The sequence below is a fragment of the Hypanus sabinus genome, chromosome 9 (genome assembly GCF_030144855.1).
Source record: "Hypanus sabinus isolate sHypSab1 chromosome 9, sHypSab1.hap1, whole genome shotgun sequence".
Taxonomy (NCBI): Eukaryota; Metazoa; Chordata; class Chondrichthyes; order Myliobatiformes; family Dasyatidae; genus Hypanus; species Hypanus sabinus.
This window is the reverse complement of record NC_082714.1, coordinates 20,116,174-20,140,877: the sequence shown is the minus strand read 5'-3', so window position 1 is coordinate 20,140,877 and position 24,704 is coordinate 20,116,174. Positions and strand designations below refer to the sequence as shown.

The window sequence follows — 24,704 nt, the reverse complement described above, 5'->3', positions numbered from 1 at the left end:
GTATTCTGCACTTTGGCAAAGAATAATGAGATGTGATTGACTCTCTTTGGAAGTGCACCCAGGGGATAGTTAAAAATATTAACAGTTCTAAGCTGAAAGTATCCTGAAGCATAATAGTTCATCATCACAGTGACCTTCACAGCCACTGGCACACACGCCCCATACTGCTCGGAAGCTGTGGTTGTGGCATGTTTCAGCCTAGGCATTATTACTATAGCACAGACATCTCACTGAAGTTCAAAAAGGAGAAGTTATTATTGAACGTCCTTGGCAGATTCTTTTTATCAAAAATAGAGTGCTCCATTTGTTCACTTTACCTTTCAGGATTTCTTGAAATCACAAACAGCCATAGGATCTCAGATAGCTAGTGAAAACCAAGCATCAACTAACAGTCTAGGACTGGGTGATCTCTTTAACTTGCACTCTATTTTGTGGTGCGTACGTGAATTAGGGGTAGTGTTGGAGAGTTGTGGCCTTTACTGCTGAATGTACTTTCAATGCTGAGTAACTCCGAGACATTAGTGAGAATGTTAGGTTTGAGTATGAGAGTGTGAATGTCGTTTCACTATTGCTTGACATTGTAGTTGGGTCATACTGCATCCTTTAGGCAGGCAGATCTTTAAAGTAGAAGGTGGTATGACTCCAAACACTAATTCGTGTGTGCACAGTGGATGTCACACTGGTGGCATTTTGGGTCCAATAGCTTCCAAAAACGTGTGTGCGAAGAAGCCAGATTCTCATCTCATGTTGACATGGTAACAGTCAAGGTAAATTTATTATCAAAGTACATGTATGTCACCATATACAACCCTGAGATTTAGTTTCTTGCGGGCATACTCAATAAATCCAGATATAATCAATGAAAGACCGCACCAACAGGGCTGACAGCCAGTGTGCAACTACAAAAAAAAAGAAAGAAGAGGGAACAATAATAATAATAGATAATTAATGAATATCGAGAACAGGAGATGACGGGTCCTTGAAGGTGAGCCCATTGGTTGAGGGAACTGAGATGGGACAAGTGAAGTTGAGTGAACTTATCCCCGCTGGTTCAGAAACCTGATGGCTGACGGGTAATAACTGTTCCTAAACCCGGTGGTGTGAGTCCTGAGTCCCCTGTTCCTTCTTCCTGATGGCAGCAGTGAGAAGAGATCATGACTTAGGAGGTGAGGGTCCCTGATGATGGATGCTGCTTTCCTGCGACAGTGTCCTATGTAGATGTACTCAGTGGTGGGGAGGGCTTTACCCCTGATGCATCCACTACTTTTACTTTGAAAGTTCTATTGCTTGAAGTCCTGCCTGTACTCAGAATCTGCACAGGTAATAACCTCAATGTTTTAGGCTGTCAACGGGATCTCTGGAAGTACACTCCTCGTCCTAAGCCAGACCGGTTGTCCAAAAGTAAAACACGTCTGGTTTAGTGAAGGCAGGAGCCGTTCAGGGATGAGGAGGTATTACAATGCTTCGGTTGCTCCCTTTGGACATAGTAGACTGAGTGTATAGAAAAATGTACAAGAAGTCTAGACAGAGTAAGTATGAAGAATTTGTTTCCCTTGGCAGATATCTAACAACCAATGTAGAAGAAGTTAGAGTATTTCTACCTAAAGTAGAGTGGAGTTTAGAACTATCTGTCTGAAAAGATGGTGGAGGCGGATTGTCCACAATCTGTGGTGTGGTTTAATCCTGACCTCTGGCGCTGTATGGTGTGTACACATTCTCTCAAACTTACTGATGGTGTTTGAGCGCATAGGGAAATAAGTGGGTTTGATTGCGTTGCTCTGAGAGTTAGGACAATAGGCTGGATGGACACTCTGTCATAATGAAATATGACATGATACAACACAAAATTTTAAAAGGTTACAGAAATTGGATTAGTCTAGGTGGTTGTTTATTGGTTGGTTTGGATATGATGGGCCAACCTCCTTCATTATAGTACATTTCTGTGATTCTATGGAAGTGGTGTTCACAGATACCAGATTAGCATTTAGGCAATTGGATATAAACCATCCTTTTCTTTTCTTCTATTTCTACAAATACTCTTTTAAACTTTATCTTCTAGGCATATTGCAAGGAAGGCAGATATTCAAGAGCTGTGGGTAGTTCGCTGTAACAGTATCAGAAGATGGACCCTTACAGCAATAATGCCTGTCTGTAGTTCAGACCCAGTCAGCACAGAGATTTCCTTCAAAGTGGAAAATAAAGTTCTTGACAAGTTCTTGTGCTGATGCAGCACATCTGGATTTAAGTCAAGTAAATATTGCAGTGTCATTTCTCACTACAGAATGATTTGCAAATGAACACAGAACAGTACAAAGAGTAGACCCTTCAAGATACAATGCATGTGCTGACCATTGTGCCAAACTAAATTAATCCCATCTGCCTGCAAATAACCCATTTCTCTCCATGTCCTCTGTATCCATATGCCTGTCTAAGTGCTTTTGAAAATATTGCTATCATATCTGCTTCCACCAACTTCCCCTGGCAGTGTGTTACTGGCATCTATTTTATCTAGATGTTGTTGGGGTTGCTTTCAGATGGGGGGGGGGGGGCATTTACAACTTAATTTTCTGGTGTGGAATGATTCAACCCAGAAATGGCCACAAACGTGATCGACTCAGGAAGAGGAGAACATTTGCAGAAAATGTGCTGAAAATAATAAAGCTACTCTTCAGAACTTTCAGGTGAGTAGATGTAGAACTTGATCCAATCACCTTTGGATGTGTTGTGGAAGAGATTTGACAAGGTTGCTCTAGGAACAACCATTGTTAGATGTCATTCATTCCCGTGGCAATCAGATTTTCACCGTGTTATGCTGGACTGGAACCCATCTGATGCGGGTTTTGTGAGTCAATATTGCCTCTAATATCTATGAGTGGCTGAGGATCAGGAATCCCAGTCTGCATGACTAGGGCCTCAGTCTCTACCCATCTTATATGTCTCACTCCCGTACCGGACTTCCCTCGCTCACCCCTGCCCCAGGTCATTTGCTTTCAATGCTGACCTAGCCTACAACTCTACAGTGCCACCCCTTACCACCTTAAGAATCTGTTTTTGGTCCATTTTTGTTCGTGAAAATATGTGGCACCCACTCAACAGCTGACATTCGACAAATGGCAAACAAGAGAAAATCTGCAGATGCTGGATCCGAGCAACACGCACAAAACGCAGGAGGAACTCAGCAGGCCAGGCAGCATCTCTGAAAAAGAGTACAGTCAATGTTTCGGGAGAAATGGTTATGGTAATTTACGACCTTGACCATCAGGCATTCAAGTGCATTAGAATTTCTAGACTACTTCTGTTGAAGGGTTAGTTCTTCTCAAATTAATTCTCCAAATTCTTTGCCTTGACTTCTGGGTATGTTGATTTTGCCTTGTTATGTTAATGGGACTATAGTGAAATGCCATGCCATGTTGTATGTCCGACTTTGAACACCGGCACTCTCCAGGTGAATTCATATCAAAGCCTTCAGAGGAATCCCCACAAAATCAAATATTCGGCTAGTAACTAGTATTCCCACTACTCTGCCCAACACTAAGCTGTAACCACAACTTATGGAGTCACTTTCAAGGACCCTTCATCTTATGTTCTCGATATTTATTGCTTATTTGTTTTTTTTTTGTTTTTGCATGGTTTGTTGTCTTTTGCACATTGCTTGTTCATCTATCTTGTTGAATGCAGTTTTCATCGATTCTGTTATGTTTCTTTGTATTTATTTGAATGCCCACAAGAAAATGAATCTCAGGGTTGTATATGGTGACATATGTGTACTTTGATAATAAATTTACGTTGAAACTTTGTGGGGCATTCAGTTTCTGCTTGCTGACTACCCTCAATTGGCCTATTGAGCTAACTTCAGCACAGGAGATTTCGCAGGCATGAGCCTACGTCTTATGATCAACATTAGCGGCATACCTTGACATTCCTAGACCTTTCCATGTTCCCACCCATATCCAGACTCCAGTGGCGAAGAGTAGTGACTGACGTTTCTGGACTGTTTGAGTGTTTTGTGAGGTAAATTCTGTGATTAACATTAATAAATACGTTCAGCTCAAATTACATTGTAGTGTTCCTGATGTAAACAAAATTCCAAGAACATGTAAGAAGAACTATTTTGGGAAGATTTAACCATGACATATATTACGATTCATGGTGGTTAATATTGTCTTTCCACAAGGTACAGATCTTGCAGCAGGTGTTCCATTTATTGACCTCATTAAGTTTTTTTTAATGTGCTTTTTGACTGGCCTAGAAATTCGGCAGTGCTCAAGGCTGTCACTTTCCATTTTTCATTTCTCAATAATACTTTGCTAAGATTAAAGATTGGTTTTATATTTCACACGTACATCAAAAGATCCAAACCTACCGTGAGATGCATCGTTCTGCGTCAAAGCAAATCAGCGAGGATTCTGTCAGTAAGTGTTGCTGACATAGCATGCCCACAACTCATTAACCCATAACCCTTGGAATGTGAGTGGGAACCGGAGCACATGGAAGAAATCCATGCAGTCATGGGGAGTTATGTGCAAACTCCTTACGAGGAGCTCATATTGTGAATTTCCTTAAAAGAAAAATCCAGCAGACCTCAGAAGGACTTTAAAACTGACAATAAATATAGTTTGCCACAACTCTGAAGCATTTGAAAATGTCAAGATTGAGCCTGATAAACCTTTGTGGAGCCTAAGCATGAGAACAAAGACCACAACTGTTGTTGATTGGTCTCTGCTACTGATGAGACTTGATTTGAATAAATGGAGGAAGGGATTCAAGGGGCTGAATGCTCTCTGCAATTTCCACATATGCCCTGACAGGTGAGCAAACAGTGTGGGTAATTGGAAGCAACTGAGTTTTCTATAAATCTAAGTAGGTCCTTTTTGATTTTATATCACAATCATACTAAAGACATATGATCCAGTTAATTGTGTTTTTTTACCAACAGCTCTCTGAAAAATGGAATTAAAATTCATTGTAAAATCTCACCCATTTGTGTACTTGCTTTGAAAAGCAGCATTAGCTCAAAGCAACATCTTATAATGGTGGTCTCTATATTCTAGTTAATTTAGTGATGTTCCATTTGCCTCATAAAAGCTGTTGGTCTTGAAGTAACAGTGTATCTGTGTTAGTTATAAGCGTTCACATGCTCCTTTGTGTTATTTTAATGCAGGCATTAACCTTGTTTTTTTTAAACAGTTCAATGCCTTTTCAGTTGTCACTGGATAATATTTAATAGCATTAATCTATTCTGGCTATGAATCTTTTACTACTGTAAATAGATTACAACATACAATCAATGACCACTTTATTAGGTACAGGCATGGAGCCCAGTGTGTTTTTCTGCTGCTGTAGCTGATCCACTTCAACATGTGTTTGTTTGGAGATGTTCTTGTGCACACAGCCTGGCTATTCTCCTCTGATCTCTCTCATTAAAGGGGCATTTTTGCCCACAGAACTGCTGCTCATTGGATATTCTTTGCTTTTTGCACCGTTCTCCGTGAACTCTGGAGACTGCTGTGCGTGAAAGTACAAGCAGTTCAGTAGTCTCTGAGACACTCAAACCACCCCATCTGGCACCAGCAAGTATTCCACAGTCAAAGTCACTTAGGTCACATTTCCTCCCCATTCTGATGGTTGCCCTGATCAACAACAAAACCTCCTGACCACGTCCGCATGCTTTTACTCATTGAGATGCTGCCACGTGATTGGCTGGTTAGATATTTGCATTAATGAGCAGCTGTACCTAATAAAGAGACCACTGAGTGTAAAGTGCTGATGAAAGGCTACCAGAGATTGCTTTCCATCTTCCAAGTTTCCATTTTTTATAGGTACTTTCACATCTGGGGTGAACTCATGGTACAAATTCATTCATAATTTTGTCTACTAAAATGATGCTCTATTCTACTGCAATTCAAGACCAAGAAAATTTTAAAAACTGAAATTCAGAGGTAGATTACAGTACACTTCCATGGTTGGCCTTGTGTTCAGTGGCCTGAAGTGTAGTGCAGAAGGTTAGGGTGATTGAGAAGGGAAAAGCACTGTTGACTTGCACTTCAATCCTCATTTATGTTTTCAAATTAGAATGGGAGATAAATTTTCTATTTGCATTAATCAGCTCTGTGAAGTCTCTGCAGTCAGGCTATGCGGTGAATTTTATAGATTTTCATTCTAAAATGTGCAATTGGTGCTGAATTAAAAACATAGAAACTTAAATAAAAGTAGCAAGTTCTTTGGGCATGCTTTATCAGTCAGTCATTTCACAATGGCTCATCCACTTTCTTGTCTGATCACAACAGGATAGTCTAATGAGAGTTCACAGCCTTACTATTGTAGCCGCATTTTACAGGTTTGCAGATGGTACACTGTAGTGGGCCACATCTCAAATAGCATTGAGTCAGAGCACCGGAAGGAGATAGAGAGCTTAGTGACATGGTGTCATGACAACAACCTTTCCATCAATGTCGAAACAGAGCTGGTCGTTGACCTCAGGATGTGGGATGGTGCACACACTTCTGCTAACATCAATGGTGCCAAGGTGAAGATGGTTGAGAGCTTCAGATTCCTAGGAGTCAACATCACTAATAGCCTATACCGGCCAAACATTTGTAGCGATGTTGCCTTTTGATCCTTCGATTTTGGTTCTTACTATCATTGTGACGCAGAATTCACCAAGGCAGTATATAGCCTCAGTCACAGGAATACCCCAAGTCCTGAAGTATCCATAGATCTATCAGTCTTGTCTTTGAACACTCAATAGCTGATCTCCATTAGTTCTTTGGGTAGAGAATTCTCTGAGAAAATATATTTCTCTTCAACTCACTCTTTAATGACCAACCCCTGGTCTTGAAATTGTGTGGGGGTTGGTCATTAGGACTAAAATGTGGAGGTTGGACAGTGGTAAATGAAGCCAGCTTGTTGGTTTGGAAGTCTACTCCATTTGACAGATGATTATACTTGTATTGACTCTGGACCATTCTTCGCTTCCCTTGCAGGTGAAATGGAAGAGCTGGAGAGTTTGTGGCTGACTGGCATCTGCCACAATGAGAAGAACGAAGTAATGAGCAGCCAGTTGGATGTTGACAATATGGCGGGTGTGTTTTACATGCTGGCAGCAGCCATGGCATTGAGCCTGATCACCTTTGTGTGGGAGCATTGGTTTTACTGGAGCCTGAGACACTGCTTCATGGGAACCTGTACTGGAAAACCAGGACTCCTCTTCTCAATCAGCAGGGTGAGTGAGAACAAATGTGGCCTCGTCCACTTTTGACTGTTGCCTGAACTCTTTAAATTGCTTTCTTTTTGCTCCTTTGTATTTTTAGATCTTAAGTATAAAATATGTTCACTTTTAAGATAAGTAACACTTCATCTAATAATGTTAAAGGCAATACAATAATTGCACCTCATTGTAAGAGTTACCATCAAATGCTGAAGCATTCTGTTGTCAGATTAGAAAAAAAGTAACTTGCAATATAGTGTTATTCAAACAAGAACATCGATTCTTACACTGAGTGGGAGTAATTTTAACTTAGAGCAATGATGTAAATGGTGTGATATTTCACCTGCCACCCATTATACACTCTGTACTGTTTTCTTTTAATATCATGGTTGGAAGTTAAATTCTTCCCAGTGCATCAACCCGTGTCATCTACTGTTACTTATGTACAATGCAGGAATAACAACGAAGATGTAGGTTGCGCAATGCAGGAGTAACAATGAAGAAGTAGGATTAAGCGTTTTAACGTTAGCCTTGGTATATGCAGGGTAACTTACCTGGGAGTGAGGAACTGAGCCCACTGAGATGAAAACATGCACACTCGAAAGCCCATGCATCAAGAGAGAGCCTTCTGCGTACAGGGGTCCCAAGCAATTCTCCGCGTGATCAATCGGCCAGATACATGCTTGCCACATTCTTGCAATCAGTCCAATATAGTTCATCTGCCACTAGGATAAAAGGAGAGCCCCAGGTCAAATAATTTCTCTCACTTCCAATCAGATAGTACAGAAGTTGACTATTCAGAACATTATGCCCCAACTTGCTGAAGTAATCATCTAAATATGTGGTACCTTACCTTGCATAATGGAGGATTGTAGTTGTGCGGGGTGAGGACAATTACTTCAGCCACATGTCAGGGTAGTATCCTAGGCCCAACTATCTTCAGCTGCTTCATTGGTGACATTCTTTCAATTGTAAGGTCAGAAGTAGGGGCGTTCACTAATGATTAGAAATGTTCAACACCAACTGCTCCTCACATAATGAAGCAGTCCACAACCAATGTGTAAAGGCTGATGGGTGGCAGGTGACATCTACACCAATCAGATAACAAGCAATGACAATGCTCAACAAGAAAAAATCCATCCAACGTCCCCCGACATTAGGTGGCATTACCATCACCGACACCCCACCACTGATAGCCTAGGGGTTATAGTTGAACACAGACTGAACAGGAGTAGCATATACACAACGTGGCTTCTGGGAGCAGGTCAGAGACTAGAAATCCTGCAGGGAGTAGCTCACTTCCCAACTCCCCAAAACCCATCCACTATCTCCAAGGGTCAAATCAGCAAAGAGATGGAATCTCTCCACTTGGCGGCATGGGTGCTTCAAAAACTTCAAAAACACTTGAGAAGCTCAACACCACAAGGACGGCTTAATAGGCACCTTATCCACAACCATTCGGTTGCTCCAACAACTTCCCCCTGGCTGTGCTGCAGTAGCTCAGCAAGACCTGCTAAGATATCATCTTCCAAACTCCAACCTCTCCCAGTTAGAAAGACGAAGGCAGAACAAACACGGGAACATCAAGGCCTGAACATTACCCCCTAAGCCACAAAGCATCCTGACTTGGAAATATTTCCGTTCCTTTACCATTACTGGGTCAGAATCCCGGAACTCTCTCCTAAGTAGCATTTTGAGTAAAACCCCCCCTGTCAGGGGCTACAGCAATTCAAGAAGGCAGCTTTGGCCACCTTCTCAAGAGCAGCCTGTGAAGTCCAAGTCCCTTAATTGAATATAAAAATAGTCCACACCTTTTCTACAGTTCTCTCTCCACTGCCTGCAATGGACCTGCCCACTTCTTCGACCACTTTGCTACTGTATTTCCTGGTAGCCCAGCAGCTATCCCCTTCTTAGGTGGAGGTCCAGCTCCCACCTGAACATTCTTTATTGAGTTGCGTCCATCACTCTTTGTGTTTCAGATCACAACTCACTGTCTTTGCACAGCTCTAGAGATTCTGCAGATGCTGGAAACCTAGAGCCAGACGCACAAAATAGTGCAGGAACTCTGCAAGTCGGGCAGCATCTATGGAGAGGAATAAAGAGCCAGTGTTTCAGCCCGAGATCCTTCTTCAGGACTGGAAGGGAAGCGGGAAGAAGCCAGAATAAGGTGGGGGAGGGGAAGGAGTACAAGCTGGAAGGTGCTGGTTGATGCCAGGTGAGGGGGAAGGTAGGTGGGGTGGGGAAAGGGGATGAGTGAGAAGCAGGGAGGTGATGGCTGGCTGTAGAAGGAATGTGATAAAAGAGGAGAGTGGACTGTGAGAGAAATGAAGGAAGTGATGGATAGGTGATGAGAAGTGATTAAAAGAGGTTTTAGTCACTTCAAATATAGAACCACCACACAAAATGCTGGAGGAACGCATCGATCAGGCAACACCTGTAGAGAAGAATAAAAAATTGATGTTTCAGGCTGAGACCTTTCATCGGCTCAAAACATCAACTGCGTATTCCTCTCCATCAGTGCTTTTGTCTTTGCCTTTTGTCTAAGCCACTAAAAGAAGGATTTGTACAAGAATTGAGATGTAACTGCAACTGGGTAGGATTAACACATATCAGAACATTGGTAAATTGCTATAGTATTGTCACATGTACCAAGGTGCAGCGAAAAGCTTGTCTTGCAGACTGTTCATACGGATCAAAGCATTGGGATAGTGCAAAGGTTGTACAAAGTAGAATAGTAACAGAAAGCAGAATATAGTGTCATAGTTACAGAGAAAGTACAGTGTCGGCTGATAGTTAGGCGCAAGGTCAACACAATATAGATTGTGAGGTCAAGGGTCCATCTTACTATACTAGGTAGCCATTCTATAGTCTTATAACAAAAGGATAGAAGCTGTCCTTGAACCTGGTGGTATGCGCTTTCAGGCTTTTGTATCTGCTGCCCAGTGGGAGGGGAAGAGAAAATGTCTGGGGTGGGGCTTTTGGTTAGAAATAGTTAGAAATTCATGCCTAGTTATCATCACAAATTGTACATAGTAGTCACACCGGTGCACTTTCTACTCTATCTATAAAATGTTTCCACTAACTCCAATAGAATGAGTTTCAGAGGTAGAGTAAAAAAGCCAGTGTCTCAGTTATATTTTGCATCTAGTGCATCAGGCTGGTAATGAAATTTGAGTCAAACCAGACTGTGGATGGACCAGACTGTGCTCCATCTAACCCATCTGTATCCACACTTGTCAGAAGCTCCAACATACAGTGGGCTTTCTTGGAGGCCAGTGCTCTGCAGGACTTTTGCAAAATAGAGCAGGTAACTGGTAACTAGGCCTGAGGCAGTGAACATCAAGGCTTTGTCCCAAGATTGTCCTCCTGGCTACTGAGCTGGCTTTTTAGTCTTTGGTTTAGTCTTTCATTGATGATTTTATGGTTATTTTTCTATTGAGTATGCCTGCAAGAAAATGAATCTCAGGGTTGGACATGATGACATATATGTACTTTGATAATAAGTTTACTTTGAACTTCTGAAGGTCATTTAAAAACTGTTGAAATTGAATAAATGTATACAAAAATTAAAGTAGTAATTAAAAATAAATTTGGTTAAATTTGCATGTTTACCTTGCCGATCAATTAGTAAAATGAATATATAATAAAACAAAGAAACTTTAAAAAAACTGAAGGAGACACAAGAGGCTCTTTAAGTGGATTAAATGTTGCCTCAGATTCCAGCATCTGTGCATTTCTCTCCACAGACGCTGGAATCTGAGGCAACAGGAAAACCACTGGAGGAACTCAGCAGGCCAGGTAGCATCTGTTGAGGGAAATGGACAGTTATCATTGGAGGTCAAGACCCTGACACTGATGCTGTTGCGTTCTAGATGAAGGGCTTTGTTCCAAAGCTTCAACTGCCCATTCCCTATACAGATGCTGTTCGACAAGCTGAGTTCCTCCATTTTCTTTGTCGTAAAAACATTAGTTAAGCAAACTTTGTGAAATGAAGGTTATGCCCATTGAAAGGCTTTTGTATACCTGATTTGTTGAAAGTGGTCACCCCTGTCCATTTCTGTCCAGTGGTGAAGCAGATGTTAGATATAACAATATTTGGTGTCCAGGGTATCTTGGAGGATGGTTTTGGCCGAAAATTGTGGCATGCTTTACCCCTGCAGTGCATGGTAAAGGTCTTCCTAAAACCCAGGGCACCATGGTAGCGTAGCAGTGCAACACTATAACAGCTCAGGGTATTCCGGAGTTCTTAGTTCAATTCCGTGCCATTTTGTAAGGAGTCTCTTTACGTCCCCCATATGGAATGTGTGTGTATTCCCACATGCTCCGGTTTCCTCCCACAGCCCAAAGAACTTGTTACCACAGGCAGCTGTGGAGGCCAGGTAATTGGGTGTATTTAAGGCAGAGATTGACTCGTTCTTGACTGGACACGGCATCAAAGGTTATGTGGAGAAGGCCGGGGAGTGAGGCTGAGGAGGGGAGAAAGGGATCGGCCATGATTGAATGGTGGAGCAGACTCGATGGGACAAATTGCCTAGTTCTGCTCCTATGTTTTATGATCTTATGTATAAGATAGATTAATTGGTCATTGTAAATTGTCTCCTGATTGGGATAGGGTTAATTGATGTTCTAGGGTTGTTGGGGTGGCATGGCTTCACGGTGTATTGCTAAATAAATAAATAAACAAATCTATATTTGTTTACAACAAAACATTTGTGCCTTATACTCAGTGTTCCTGATAGGCATTTGTCAAGATTTTTTTTTTAACTTCTGATCCTATTTCCAGTCTATGGAATTGAAATAGGAAACTGCAGCCTGGCTGGTGGACATGTTGTAAACCTCAAACCACATCATCGATGACACTCCAGTAAAGTAACTGCATTACCGAATGGAAATCAGACAATGCTAAGGAGATCTACGGTAGAAGCACGGGAGATATTTCTCCATGTACATTTTCAATAGAACTAAATGTACAGTGATGAAGAAGTAATGGCAAACAGTCTCTTTGGACTAGATAGCAGCTTTATCATGTTTATATGGATGTTAGTTTATTCAAAAATGTTCACCTTGTTAATTTAGTGCATGGGCTCCCAATTTGAGCTCCACGGACCCCTCGGTTAGTGGTAAGACTCCATGGCATGAAAAGGGTTGGGTACCTCTGCTTTAGGAGGTAGGGTTGCCCTATCATAATTTTATCAAAACGTATCATGGTGTGTATCTCAGATGTATGTTTCGTTGTCATGGTATGCAGGCATTGTATTGGGGATGGATACCCCTAAGGTACACCATATATTGAAGATAGAGACATGGGGGGAAAAGGTCCAGGAATGGACCCATCAAAATCGAGCTTTGGATATATTTAATTTTACGTTTGGTACTTCTGTTGGATTTTGAAGTGAGTTGAAGAAAATCTATAAGACTAGGGCAGTGGTGTTATCACTGATAGTGATGGGGTTCCTACAGAATTGGTTTTCCTTCCACGACAAAACAACATCCATCATCAAGGACCCCAACCATCTTTGCCATGCTCTCTTCTTGCTGCTCCCATAGGAAGGAGGTTCAGAGCCTTAGGTCCCACACCAGCAGGTTCAGGAACAGTTATTATCCTGCAACTATCAGGCTCCTGACCAGCATGGATAACTTCACTCACCTTCACGCTGAATTGGTTCCACAATTTGCCACAACAAAACAGCATCCATCGTCATGGACTCACTTTCTAGGACTCTACAACTGACCTTCTCAGTATTATTTATTTACCATTTTATTATTATTATTATTATTATTATTATTATTATTATTATTATTTGTTTGTACTTACACATATTTTCTTCTTTTGCACATTGGTTGTTCATCAATCTTTGTTTGCGTGCAGTTTTTTATTGATTCTATTATATTTCTTTGTTCTACTGTGAATGCCTGTAAGTAAATGAATCTCAGGGTTGATAATGATGACATTTTATACGCACTTTGATAAGAAATCTATTTTGAACTTTGAATTTACCTGAGGTGGGAAGGGTGACATACATGAGACGCTCAAAGGTGAACTGCTGTCCTGCACAGTACATCAGCATTCCTGGGGCTCTGCAGGAGATCAAACATGGTATCTAGACTCTACTTCTTGCAACATTACCACTTTCTGTGGTCCCCTACTCCACATGATGGCAAATATTTTTTTACCTCTATTTGAGGACTGAGTTGACCTTGTTGCCCTGATTGAAGACTGCAAGTCACTGTGAATCAGCAGAGAAGCAGTGTTTAGTTGTTTTGGTAAACCAGCTCATTGGAATATGATTATGAAAGTCCAGGATAACAAAAAGAAAGGACTTGGGAGGAAATTAAAGTCTTCTAGTCTTCTGGCTGCAGTTTGGAAAGGTATTGATACTTAATTGACTCTACAGAAGTTATTGGGCATGGTGCCTGTGGCATAAATAGAGAGAAAAAATGTTCTTAAAATTGTATAATGCTGCTTCTAAGAAAGAGGTACTTAGTTCTTAGGTAGATGTAAGGTGAGTTTTAATTACTCTCACTCTAAGTTCACAGAGATGAACTGATAATGGAATGTTCAGTTTCTAAAGGGCATTCCCACAAAGTAGGAATAACCCACCGTCTTGCCAAAGAGTCTCAGCTCGAAGTGTCAACTGTACTCTTTTCCATAGATGTTGCCTGGTCTGCTGTGTTCCACCAGCATTTTGTGTGTGTTGTCTAATAATAGAATGTTCATTTCCTCAAAGGGCATTCCCACAAAATAGGAATAACTCACCGTCTTGCCAAAGGGTTTCGGCCTGAAATGCCAGCTGTACTCTTTTCCATAGATGCTGCCTGGCCTGCTGAGTTCCTCCAGCATTTGTGCATGCTTCTTGGATTTCTGGCATCTGCAGATTTTCTCTTGTTTGTGATTCCAGACTGTTTTCTCTGGAGATAACTTTCATATACATGCGAGAATAGGCAGCCCAACTTCGCATCTCCTTTATTCCCCTCTCATGAACTGTATTAACTTTTGGATTCAGAGATATGGTCCCATTGCCACAGTCTAACACATTAATAGGTTGAAAGCTTTCACATTGCAATTTTGTGCCATGTTGGGTACAAAATACCAGTACTGGTAGGGTACATTGTTTTAGGATAAATAAAGCACTAAGGAAAATTAGGATGTTTCCTATAGTGGGGGAGTCTCGGACCAGCCTCACAGTTCTGTAGGTCATCTCTTCCTTTGCTCGTAAGAGAAAAGCTCCAGCACACTCAATCTGTCTTCATAAGACGTGCTCTCTAGTCCAGGCAGCATCCTGGTAAATCTCCTCTGCACCCTCCCTAAAGCCTCCACATTCTTCCTATAATGAGGCTGGATGTGGAAGCTTTAACGAGAGTACACAGGAGATTTTCGGCATGTTAAAGACAATTTTTTGAATCAGTGAGCTGTTAATTCATGACTCTGTTTAATTTTCTTTCTGATATTTGAGGCACAAGTTCTCTAGCTTTGATTCCAAGCTCAAATGAAATTAAATAAGCAAACAAGATAAATTTTAATGTGATATTCCTTACAAATAATTAGCTTTGAACATTAATACTCTGGTTACTCTATTAAAAAGGAACCACTGGGAAAAGTGATCTCTGACATAATCAGCTAATTCACTTGATCTGCACAAATTATTTTAATTGTTTAAAAATAATCAAAATTTTTGAAAATTAGGAAGCAAATGCATAAAATCCTGAATACACCAACGGTTTTGCCTCCTAATGATAAACTAATTAAAACATTTGTAAGACAGTCATTTTCTGCAGCTCTTGATATGAGTGGCTTACTTTTCAACCACTTTGATCCAACAGATTTGTTCTCTCTGATCAAATGATTGCATTACTTCAAATACTAATGGCACATCATTATTAAGTGCCATGTTGTTGGAGGTGGGTGAATATGGTCTTTGACCATGACTGTTCTTGGCAAATCTTTCTGCATAAGTAGTTTGCCATTGCCTTCTTCTGGGCAGTGTCTTTCCAAGATGGGTGACTCCAGTCAATATCAATACTCTTCAGAGATTGGCTGCCTGGCATCAGTGGCTGCATAATCAGGACTTGAGATAGGCACTGTGCTGCTCATGCCTGTTCCCGTGGCTTTACCTGACCCTGATCGTGGAGCTAAGCAGGTGCTACACCTCGCTCAAGGGTGACCTGCAGGCTAGCAGAGGGAAGGAGCACCTTATACCTTCGTTGGTTGAGTTGTGTCTCCACCCTGTCATGACATTAATGGTTACTTCTATTAAATTTTCCAGTGCATCCTAGCACCCAAAGGTTGTGGATGTCTCCACCAGTGAGCGAGTCCGGAACCAGACATGTTGTGTTGTACAATGGGTCATCCATTTAAGGGATAAAGAAAAACTTTCTCTCTCAGGAAATCATAAACTTCTGGAATTTTCAGGAGCTGCATAATTGAATGTTTTTAGGGATGAGATAGACAAATTTTTGAACAATCAGGGATTCAAGGGTTTTTCAAGCAAAGGCATGATACTGAGCCAATGCTCTCATCTACTGAATGACTTGAGGGGTCATAGAACTTTCTCCTGCTTCTGCCTCTCATTTGTTCTGATGTTTGAAAGGAACATTAACAAACAGCATATGATTTAGCCACTTAATAAAACTGTGAACAGGAAATAAGTCTCTTGGAAGAGCAGAAACTTTTGGAGATACAGAGGTTTAGAGAAGAGTTGCAGAGTTTAGTGTTCAGGGAATTAAAAAGCACTGCACTGTCAGCTAAGGGAAGGAAAAAACTGGGACAGAGATTAGAGTTAAAGGAGTTCAGAAGAAGGATTATCGGTCTGGAGGGAATCACAGAGCTTGGGAGGGGCATATGGTACTCTGCAAAAGTCATGGGCACATATGTGTATTATATATAGCTAGGGCACAGTATTATGGTAATTTTATGTATTGCACTATACCGCTGCCACAAACAAAACCAATTTTAATGATACATGTGAGTGATGATTAACATTTAGTTTCACTGAATCTATGGTGCTGAATATTAGTTTGCTCGTAAATATCCTGCTGATGAACACGGCTTGTACTAATCACAACATGACCATTCTAGGGGTTTGGGAAAACTGGACAAAGATCTGGCAATCTTCATGCAACATTTGCTTACAGATTTTGAAGATCAAAACCCTTCATAATTAATGACACATGCTACAAAAATATTTTGATAGCATCCTTGAGTCTTGATGAAAGGCCCAGATGAGAAATGTCAACTCTATTTCTTTTCTTAGAAGCTGCCTGACCTGCTGAGTTCACTCAGCATTTTATGTGTGTTACTCTGCGGAATCTCTTGAGTCTATAAAAATATCTACCTTCTTATTCCAAGCTGATACCTCTTCCATACCCTGCCTTTTAGTGATTTGGATTTGATCATATTTATAGATTTTCCGCCCTCCTAATCAATGAGGTGCCTATCAGTTTCTGGCATCATGCCAGGAGTGCTGCAGCACACTGGCTGTTTAAAAATGTAAACACCTTGGTGAACATTTGTGACATGGGGGTTTGAATAAAAGGACCACACTCATGTTAATAAAAAGGTTGCAAGTCTGATGCTGGAGACTGATGCACTGCACTGTTCTGTATCTCAATATTCTTATCTGCAGGATAGTTTTTGCAGCATTCACTGTCAGCCCTTTGGGATAAAATGGCCTAGCACTTTGTATTTTTTCATTGCAGGACAAGACCCTACAATTGCAGTGCATATTCGACAAGAGTAGTTGTACCAAGAAATTAAAACAGTAGTATATGTAAGATGTAATTCTCAGAAAGAAACATGAGTGTTCCAAAGGAATGTGTTTCAATATCTCTTTAAGGTATGAGAAAATGGATGGAAATTCATCCAAGCAGTGAAGATAGGCTGTCAAATGAGAAAAATGTGCAGCTTTTGTCACAGTGGCATGCTGTGACTGGAATATTACACAATGTATATTGTTACAACTACACAAGAAAGCAGTTTCTCACAGGATACAATCCTTTAAAAAAGGCAATAGTTATACATCCTCAATGCTACATATGACTATCGCTGTAGAGGAATACAAGAATTAAAGGTTAACCATTGTGCAGCTTTTAAATCTTTAATATTCCATGTGTAGGAGATGTGATATTTGTATAGAGGTGCTTCAATAAGCTTTGTTGAGTCTCAGTGTGATGTAAATGCTTAAGCAGAGTTATAATGGCCAGGGCAAGCAGAAAAACAACAAAAAATGTGTAATTTGGAATAATACTTTATTTTCATTTTGTGATTTTATTTTTACTTTTTTGCATGTACCATGGAGTTAGCTAGTTGAAAAATTGAATCCAGCATCATAAGCAAAGATGGAACTCAATCCTTCACAATACCAGTGACAGAGTCAATAATTCTTTTAAGTGGGGAGACAATTACCTTTATTGCTTTTGGCAAAGTATAATGGTGAACGATGCTGCATTACTGGTACAGTATCGCAAGTCTCCATTGATCTCATTGCACTTAAGTTTAATCAACCAATTATTTGTCCAGTGTGCATTTACCCTGACATACGAGACAGCGAAGTTATTACAAAAAGTGAACTAGCCATTATATCAGATATTTATGTGTGGTTTTATGCTGAATCCTCTCCAGGGAAGTTGCATTTCATTAACATTCATCAAAAGGAAGCTGGATGAGATTGTGAGATATATATATATATACACACATCAAAATTTTACCAATCTTCCAAAACTTATTTAAGCTACTCTGTTCATAAAAATAAGAAATACTTAGATTTACACTCAGCGGCCATGTTATTAGATACCTTCAGCACCCAATGAAGTAGCCACTCAGGCTATGTTTGTCATCTTCTGCTGCTAGTACCAGAGGGCATGGATTCCAGTACCAGAGGGCATGGATTGAGAATAAGAGGTCAGTTATTTAAAACAGAGTTGAGGAAGAGCTTCTTCTCCCAGAGAGTTGTGGAGATGTGGAATGCACTGCCTCGGAAGATGGTGGAGGCCAATTCTCTGGATGCTTTCAAGAAGGAGCTAGATAGATATCTGATGGATAGGGGAATCAAGGGATATGGGGACAAGGCAGGGACTGGGTATTGATAGTGAATGATCAGCCATGATCTCAGAATGGCGGTGCAGACTCGAGGGGCCGAATGGTCTACTTCTGCACCTATTGTCTATTGTCTATAACCCACCTACTTCAAGCTTTGATGTGTAGCGTGTTCAAAGATGCTCTTCTGCACACCACTGTTGTAATGGGTGGTTATTTGAGTTACTGTTACTGCAGCTTGAATCAGTCTGGCCATTCTCCTCTGACCTCTCTCATTAAGCTATTTTCGCCCACAGAACTGCCGTTCACTCGATTTTTCTTTCTCATTTATCGCGCACTTCTCTAAACTCTAGAGACTGATGTGAGTGAAAATCCCAGGAAATCTGCAGTTTCTGAGATACTCAAACCACTCCATCTGGCACCAACAATTATTTCACAGTCCTATCACTTAGATCACATTTCTTCCACATTCTGTTGTTTGGTTTGAACAAACACTGAACCATTTCTGCATTGAGTTGCTGCAACATGATTGGCTGTTTAGATATTTGCATTAATGAGCAGGTGTATAAAGTGGCCTCTGACTGTATATTGCACTTCCATAATCTCAGGATATCTCAAGCATAAGGTTGCATACAAAAATATCGCTATGGGCTAAACTCTTTATGGCAGAATGCTGCTACAGCGTCATTAACACTGCTCTTCATGTATGCACACAATATTCTATCTAGACAATAATTTGCAATTACTCTACCTTTGATATATCCCAAGATTCTTTACGGTGATGGAATAAACCATTCCACTTGAACTCATGAATTTCTAGGGATAGAAGAACATCATTAATATATTTTATCAGCTTACTTTATCATCTTTTATAAATTCTATAATAACAGTGAGATCTGGGACTTCGGTGCAGAGGTTTACTTGAACTCTCCACCTTATTCCCATGGTCTTAATTTTGCAGCATTCATTTTTGCCTTGGTCAACAAGATAGTCAGTTTTGTTCTTTCATAATCTTGCATATTTTATATTAGTTTTAAACCCAAATTCACCCATTTTTCTCAAGAAGTTAACCTGTGATAATTGCTCTTCGCTCTTCATAACTTAAATTCCTGCTGTTAAATCAATGTCAACAAGTGCTATTTCACCATCACATTATCAAGAATAATTATCAAACGGGCTCATACAGGTATGGCTAATCGATGCTCCACCATATAGTGAGATCTTCATTTAGTATTACACTGCTTCCTACATCTGTATGGATCTGATTAATGTTGGAATTATAAAGTTAGCTAGTTGGCATTCTTTGTGCTGACTTATCATGCCGTGCGGGTACTTGTTAAATTTAGACAATAGTGATTGGATATGTTCTACTAGTTATTAAAGGCAAGAATATATACGGTAATGGAAAACCAAAATGGAATGAAAGGGGTGGCATAGAAGCGATGGGTTACAGTGCCAGCGTCACGGGTTCAATTCCTGCACTGCCTGTAAACAGTTCGTATATTCTCCATGTGAGCTTCCTCCAGGTGCTCTGGTTTCCTCCCACATTACAACAACGGATGGGTCCGTCACATTGGTCACATGGGTGTAACTGGGCGATCGGGCTTGTTGGGCCGAAGAGGCCTGTTACCATGCTGTATCTCAAAATCTAAATCTAGATCTAGAAACCTACCAAGTGTGCTAGCTCCCTAGGGATTTTACTACAGATGTAATTTCTATAATTCATGCCAAGTTGATTATCACTTGCAAAATTATAGTGATTACACATCTGTTAATATGCAATATGAATATCATTGTTCATCAGCTGCTTGAAGCATATTAGCTCTACATTTATTGCAACAACTCCAAACGGCAGCAAAAAACAAACAAATGACTGAAATTTAAATGAATTGTACATTATCCAATAATTAGGCTGGGGTTGAATTGGCGGTTGCTGGGCGGCGTGACTCGAAGGGCTGGAAAGGCCTATTCTGAGTTGTAGCTGAGAAATAATGGATTGAGATAACCCCTACTCGGGAATGACCTCAGATCTAGCATCATAGAGAGTTGTGGATGGCTGCACAGTTCCTCTGTGCTTGTGCTGTCATCTGTACATTGTGGTGATCTGACTGCCTGTCAGTAATACCTGGGCACTACCATTTCAGAATCAAATGAAGTTGGCTCTTTTGCCATCCTATACCATTTATTGATGTGCTGTCAGATTTTAAAAGCTGGCAAGAATCAGTATTGATATAAATCAATAGGATTTAGCACCAGGAGTTAAGTGGCTGACTAGGCCTTCAAATCCCTCAGAATGCACAATTTTTTTTTCTTTAGCTAGTGCTTTCTCCCTATATCTGTACAATGATATCATCTGTCCTAATACCCATACCATGACATCACCTCTCCCGTACTGTCATGATGTCGTTACTTCTCACAATACCTGTTTGATGGCTTGCCGAGACAGTCTTAAATCAAACTGACCTGCTGCATCTGAATCAGAATCAAGTTTATTATCACCAGCATGTCCTGAGACTTCGTGGCAGCAGTACATAATAATTGAGAAAAAAATGTGAAATACAGTAAGTATATATTATATATAGTACGCTATTCAAAGTTCAAAGTAAAATTTATTATCAGGGTCTATGCATGTCACACAGACAAACCTAAGATTATTTTTTTGTGGGCATACTTAGCAAATCTATAGAACAATAACTATAAACTATACTATATAATATGAAAAATATAAAAAACTCTGAGGTAGTAGTCTTGGATTAATTGTCCATTCAGAAATCGGATGGTAAAGGGTTCCTGAGACATTGAGTGTATGACTTTAGCCCTCTGTATCATCTTCCTGATGGTAACAATGAGAACAAGGCATAACCTGGGTGATGGGGGACGTTAATGAGGATGCCGCTGTTTCAGGGCATCAATCGGATTATAATCATATGCTAACAGCATGGAAAGGTACAAAATCTTCCTCATTTCATGTTCTTTGATTCTCTACACTTGATAAACTTAACTGTTGCTGAAGTCATCATATGTTTTTGCATCTTTGACGGCCAAATGTTATTCATGAAGGGTCTTGCAGTGGCATTTTCCTTTATGAGGGAGATGTGTTTGGGAATATGCAGTAGGTGAATCAGAATCAGGTTTAATATTATTGAATCATCATGAAATATGTCATGAAATTTGTTTTGTGGCAGCAGTACAGTGCAATGCAAGATACTGTACATTACAATAAGAACTATGTATTAAAAGTATGTATAAAAGATAAATAAGTAGTGTAATGTTCATGGATCAGATCGTTGTCTGCTTTGAAAGCTGATGGCAGAGGGAATGCAGTGAAAATGTTGAGTGCATGCCTTCAGGCTCCTGTACCTCCTCTCTGATCGTAGTAATAAGAAAAGAGTATAACGTGGGTGGTAGGGGTCCTTAATGATGGATACCGCCATTTTAAGGCATCACCTTTCAAAGAAGTTCTTGACCCTGGGGAGGCTAGAGCTTATGCTGGAGCTGGCAGAGCTTGCAGCCCTTGGTGCCTCAGATATGTGATGGGTGTTCGGATAATTGAACAACACCCTTATGGAATTTACTAATCGGGATTTTCTCTGATGCACTGCAGGGAACCACAGAGGTTATAGGTAGCACGATAATGTAATCCTCCAACATTTACTCCACTTCCAGAAAGTCACTGCAGTTTAACCCATTCCTCCCCTGAGCTCGCTCTACATTCCATGATGTTGGCGGCATCAATGAATCATGGCTGAAAGAAGATTACAGCTGGGAGCTTAATGTCCAAGGATTCACATTGTATCGAAAAAATAAGCAGGAAGGCAGAGGAAGTGACATGGCTTTGTTAGTAAAAACTGAAATTAAATAATTAGAAAGAAATGACATAGGTATGAAGGTGTTGAATCATTGTGGATAGAGCTAAGGAACTGCAAGGGTAAAAAGACCCTGATGGGAATTGTATAGAGATTCCCAAACAGTAGTAAGGACGTGATCTGCAAGTTACAATGGAATATGGAAAATGCATGAAAACAGGGCAATGTTACAAGTAACGTTATTCATAGGGGATTTCAATATGCAGATAGATTGGGAAAATCAAGTTGGTGCGGGATTCCAAGATGGCGAATTTCTAGAATGCCAATGAGATGGCTTTTTAGAGCAGCTCCTGGCTGAGCCCACTAGGGGATCAGCTATTCTGGACTGGGTGTTGTGCAATGAACTGGAATTGAATAGAAAGCTTAAGGTAAAAGAACCCTTAAGGTAAAGTGATCATAATATGATCAACGTAACCCTGAAATTTGAGATGGAGAAGCTGAAGTCAGATGTAACAGTATTTCAGTAGAGTAAAGTAAATTACAGAGGCATGAGAGAGGAGTTGGCCAGAATTGATTGGAAAAGAACACTGGCAGAGCAGCAATGGCTGAAATTTCTGGAAGCAATTCAGAAGACACAGGTTAAATATATCTCAAAGAAGAAGGATGTCACAACCATGGCTAACAAGAGAAGTCAAAACCAATATAAAAGCCAAAGAGAGAGCATGTAATAGAGCAGAAATTAGTGGTAAGTTAGAGGATTGGGAAACTTTTAAATACCAATAGAAGGCAACTAAAAAACTCATTAAGAAGGTAAAGATGGCTATTGGACCACTGGAAAGCAATGTTGGAGAGGTAGTAATGGGGACAAGAAAATGGCGTAAGAATGGAATAATTATTTTGTATCAATCTTCACTGTAGAAGACATTACAGTGTGGTGGAAGTTCCAAGTGTAAAGAGTCATGAAGTGTGTGAAGTTACCATTACTAGAGAGAAGGTTCATGGGAAACTAAAAGTAGATAGATAAGGTAGATAAGTCACCAGGCCCAGATGGTGTATACCCCAGGGTTCTGAAAGAAGTGGTTGAAGAGATTGTGGAGGCATCAATAATGATCTTTCGAGAATCACAAGATTCTGGAATGGTTCTGGAAGACTGGAAGATTGCAAGTGTCATTCCACTCTTCAAGAAGGGAGAGAGGCAGAGGAAAGAGAATTATAGTGCAGTTAGTCTAACCTCAGTGGTTGGGAAGATGCTGGTATTGATTCTTAAGGATGAAGTTTCAAGGTACTGGAGGCATATGATAAAATAGGCTGTAATCACCATAGTTTCCTCTAGGGAAATTCTTGCTTGTGAAATCAGTTGGAATTCTTTGAAGAAATAACAAGCAGGATAGACAAAGGAGATTCAGTTGATGTTGTGTACTTGGATTTTCAGAAAGCCTTTGACAAGATGCCATACATGAGGCTGCTTAATAAGCTATGAGCCCATGGTATTACAGGAAAGTTTCTAGCATGGACGAATTAGTGGCTGATTGGCAGGAAGAAAACTGGGAATAAAGGGAGCATCCTGGGTAGGTCTGTAGTCTAATGTAGTGTTTTTTCTCTATGCTGTTTTATTAAGTAGTTCAGTCTAGTTTTTGTACTGTGTCATGTAACATCATGGTCCTGAAAAAACATTGTTTCATTTTTCACTATGTACTATACCAGCAGTTATGGTCAAAATGACAATAAAAGTGACTTGACTTGATATTCTGATTGGCTGGCGGTGACAAGTGGTGTTCTACCGGGGAGGGGGGGTCTGTTGGGACCAGTCTTATACATTAGATGTCAATGACTTAGATGATGGAATTGATGGCTTTGTTGCAAAGTTTGCAGACAATATGAAGATATGTAGAGAGGCAGATAGGTTTGAGGAAGTAGAGAGGATACAGAAGGACTTAGATTAGGAAAATTCATTAATTAATGCCATATGGAATATAGTGTCATGAAGAGTATGGTCACGCACTTTGGTAGAAGAAATGAAAGGGTTGACTATTTTATAAATAGAGTGAATATACAAAAAAAAATTGAGGCACAAAGGTTTTAGGGAGTCCTTGCGCAGGATTCCCTTAAGTTTAATTTGCAGGTTGACTTTGTGATGAGGAAGGCAAATTCGATGCTAGCATTCATTTGAAGAAGACTGTAATACAAAAGGAAGGATATAAATTTGAGACTTTATAAAGCACTGGTGAGGTCTCACTTAGAGTATTGCGAGCAGTTTTGTGTCACTTATTCCAGAAAGGATGTGCTGAAACAAGGGAGGTTTCAAAGGAGGTTCTCAAAAACGGCTTGTCATATGAAGAACGCTTGATGATTCTGGGCCTGTATTCACTGGAATTCAGGAGAATGAGGGCTGACCTCATTGAAACATATCAAATGATGAAAGGACTTGATACAGTGGATGTGGAGAGGATGTTTCCTATGGTGGGAGACAGCCTTTGAATAGATGGGCGTCCTTCTAGAATGGAGTTGAGGAGGAATTTCTATAGCTAGAGAGTCGTGAATCTGTGGGATTCATGGCCACAGGCAGCTGTGGAGACCAAGTCTTTATTATATTTAAGACAGAGATTGATAGATTCTTGATTGGTCAGGGCATGGAGGGACATGGGGGAAAGGCAGGAGA

General features: G+C 40.4%; 1 protein-coding gene across 1 annotated transcript in view; it reads left to right on the top strand.

Annotated features, from left to right (window-relative positions):
• The window catches only part of grin2aa (glutamate receptor, ionotropic, N-methyl D-aspartate 2A, a), a 295,359-nt gene that overhangs the window by 267,416 nt on the left and 3,239 nt on the right, over positions 1 to 24,704 (top strand). The window contains exon 12 of the mRNA XM_059978631.1: positions 6,984 to 7,222. Within this exon, the coding sequence (XP_059834614.1) occupies positions 6,984 to 7,222 (239 nt within the window). The remainder of the gene's footprint in view (positions 1 to 6,983; positions 7,223 to 24,704) is intronic.